The sequence below is a fragment of the Penaeus japonicus genome, unplaced genomic scaffold (genome assembly GCF_977035675.1).
Source record: "Penaeus japonicus unplaced genomic scaffold, GWHDUDI00000001_assembly GWHDUDI00000035, whole genome shotgun sequence".
Classification (NCBI taxonomy): domain Eukaryota; kingdom Metazoa; phylum Arthropoda; class Malacostraca; order Decapoda; family Penaeidae; genus Penaeus; species Penaeus japonicus.
In genome coordinates this window covers 4440887-4443386 of record NW_028234437.1, presented here as the reverse complement: position 1 = coordinate 4443386, position 2500 = coordinate 4440887, and the positions used below count along the sequence as shown (strand labels likewise).

Genomic DNA, 2500 nt, shown 5'->3' with positions numbered 1-2500 from the left:
GACGCAACGCAATGGGCGTACGGTAGCTCATATTCGCGCGCCTCCGAATGACGTCAAAAGATAAAGAGGCTATGTATAAAGCCACGGCGTGTTGGCGCCTCCCTCACCCGCCCTTCGACCTCACGATGGCCCGGAGCATTCTGGTCGACCTGGTCCTTGTCCTGGGCCTCGCACGCCTTGGCCAGACAACGCTGGCCGGATCCCAGTCCTTCGTCTTCGACTTCACGGATGACATGGAGGGCTGGTCGTCCTACAGAGGCTCATGGCGGTGGACGGATCGAGCTCGCCTCAACAACACCCTCCCCGCTGCCTCTTCGGACGACGGCTTCGCTGTCATGGACGCACCCAACAGCAGCGACGAGCTCTACACGCCCTTCGTGAGCGCTCCCAAAGGCGCCACCGTCGTCTTCTCGTTTTTCCTCCGCTCGGAATGGGAAGGATCCAACACCCTGTCCGTAGATCTGATTGAGCAGGGGAAGGATCCCACGATGTTCCTGGATCTGACTCCGTACTCGTCGCCCTTTGCGAGGAGCTGGGTTACTGTGACTGGCGAAATTCCACCCATGGAGAATGAGGTTCTGGCAAGTATCTAATCGGGGAAAGGTATACGTACATATATGTTTATTTATTCATACATGATGTACACACAGGTGCAAGCACACACACACATACACACATCTTCAGCAAGTAATTCGTGATCATCGGAACTCTAATCTAATATTCTTTATCTCTATTTCCAGTTGGCTGTCTTCTGTTACAATGGAAAAGTAGCACCCGTGGGTTCTCTTATGTACGGCTGTGCAATTGATCAGATACAGATTGACATTCATGGTGAGGAGACAACAGCTGCTCCAACAGAAGCCCCACAGACTACAACAGATGCCCTAGTGACCACAGCTGCTCCAACGGACGCCCCACAGACTACAACAGATGTCCCAGAGACTACAGCTGCTCCAACAGAAGCCCCACAGACTACAACAGATGTCCCAGAGACTACAGCTGCTCCAACAGAAGCCCCAGAGACAACAGCTGCTCCAACAGAAGCCCCAGAGACTACAGCTGCTCCAACAGAAGCCCCTGAGACAACAGCTGCTCCAACAGAAGCTCCAGAGACAACAGCTGCTCCAACAGACGCCCCAGAGACAACAGCTGCTCCAACAGAAGCCCCAGAGACAACAGCTGCTCCAACAGAAGCCCCAGAGACAACAGCTGCTCCAACAGAAGCCCCAGAGACAACAGCTGCTCCAACAGAAGCCCCAGAGACAACAGCTGCTCCAACAGAAGCCCCAGAGACAACAGCTGCTACAACAGAAGCCCCACAGACTACAACAGATGCCCTACTGACCACAGCTGTTCCAACGGACGCCCCAGAGACAACAGCTGCTCCAACAGAAGCCCCAGAGACAACAGCTGCTCCAACAGAAGCCCCAGAGACAACAGCTGCTCCAACAGAAGCCCCAGAGACAACAGCTGCTCCAACAGAAGCCCCAGAGACAACAGCTGCTCCAACAGAAGCCCCAGAGACAACAGCTGCTCCAACAGAAGCCCCAGAGACAACAGCTGCTCCAACAGAAGCCCCTGTGACAACAGCTGCACCAACAGAAGCCCCTGAGACAACAGCTGCACCAACAGAAGCCCCTGAGACAACAGCTGCACCAACAGAAGCCCCTGAGACAACAGCTGCACCAACAGAAGCCCCAGAGACTACAGCTGCTCCAACAGAAGCCCCAGAGACAACAGCTGCTCCAACAGAAGCCCCAGAGACAACAGCTGCTCCAACAGAAGCCCCAGAGACAACAGCTGCTCCAACAGAAGCTCCAGAGACAACAGCTGCTCCAACAGAAGCCCCAGAGACAACAGCTGCACCAACAGAAGCCCCAGAGACAACAGCTGCTCCAACAGAAGCTCCAGAGACAACAGCTGCTCCAACAGAAGCTCCAGAGACAACAGCTGCACCAACAGAAGCCCCAGAGACAACAGCTGCACCAACAGAAGCCCCAGAGACAACAGCTGCTCCAACAGAAGCCCCAGAGACAACAGCTGCTCCAACAGAAGCCCCAGAGACAACAGCTGCTCCAACAGAAGCTCCAGAGACAACAGCTGCTCCAACAGAAGCCCCAGAGACAACAGCTGCTCCAACAGAAGCCCCAGAGACTACAGCTGCTCCAACAGAAGCCCCTGAGACAACAGCTGCTCCAACAGAAGCTCCAGAGACAACAGCTGCTCCAACAGAAGCCCCAGAGACAACAGCTGCTCCAACAGAAGCCCCAGAGACAACAGCTGCTCCAACAGAAGCCCCAGAGACAACAGCTGCTCCAACAGAAGCCCCAGAGACAACAGCTGCTCCAACAGAAGCCCCAGAGACAACAGCTGCTCCAACAGAAGCCCCTGAGACAACAGCTGCTCCAACAGAAGCCCCAGAGACAACAGCTGCTCCAACAGAAGCCCCAACGACCGAGGGGCCACCAGGCCCACTCATTTTTGATTTTCAGTCCAGTGT

General features: G+C 55.2%; 1 protein-coding gene across 1 annotated transcript in view; it reads left to right on the top strand.

Annotated features, from left to right (window-relative positions):
• Positions 1–90: 90 nt before the first annotated feature.
• Positions 91–2500, top strand: part of LOC122257679 (uncharacterized) — a 5817-nt gene continuing 3407 nt past the window's right edge. The window contains exons 1-2 of the mRNA XM_043023117.2: positions 91–581; positions 741–2500. The exon at positions 741–2500 is cut by the window's right edge and continues 134 nt beyond it. Of these exons, the coding sequence (XP_042879051.2) occupies positions 126–581; positions 741–2500 (2216 nt within the window). The 5' untranslated portion in view covers positions 91–125. The remainder of the gene's footprint in view (positions 582–740) is intronic.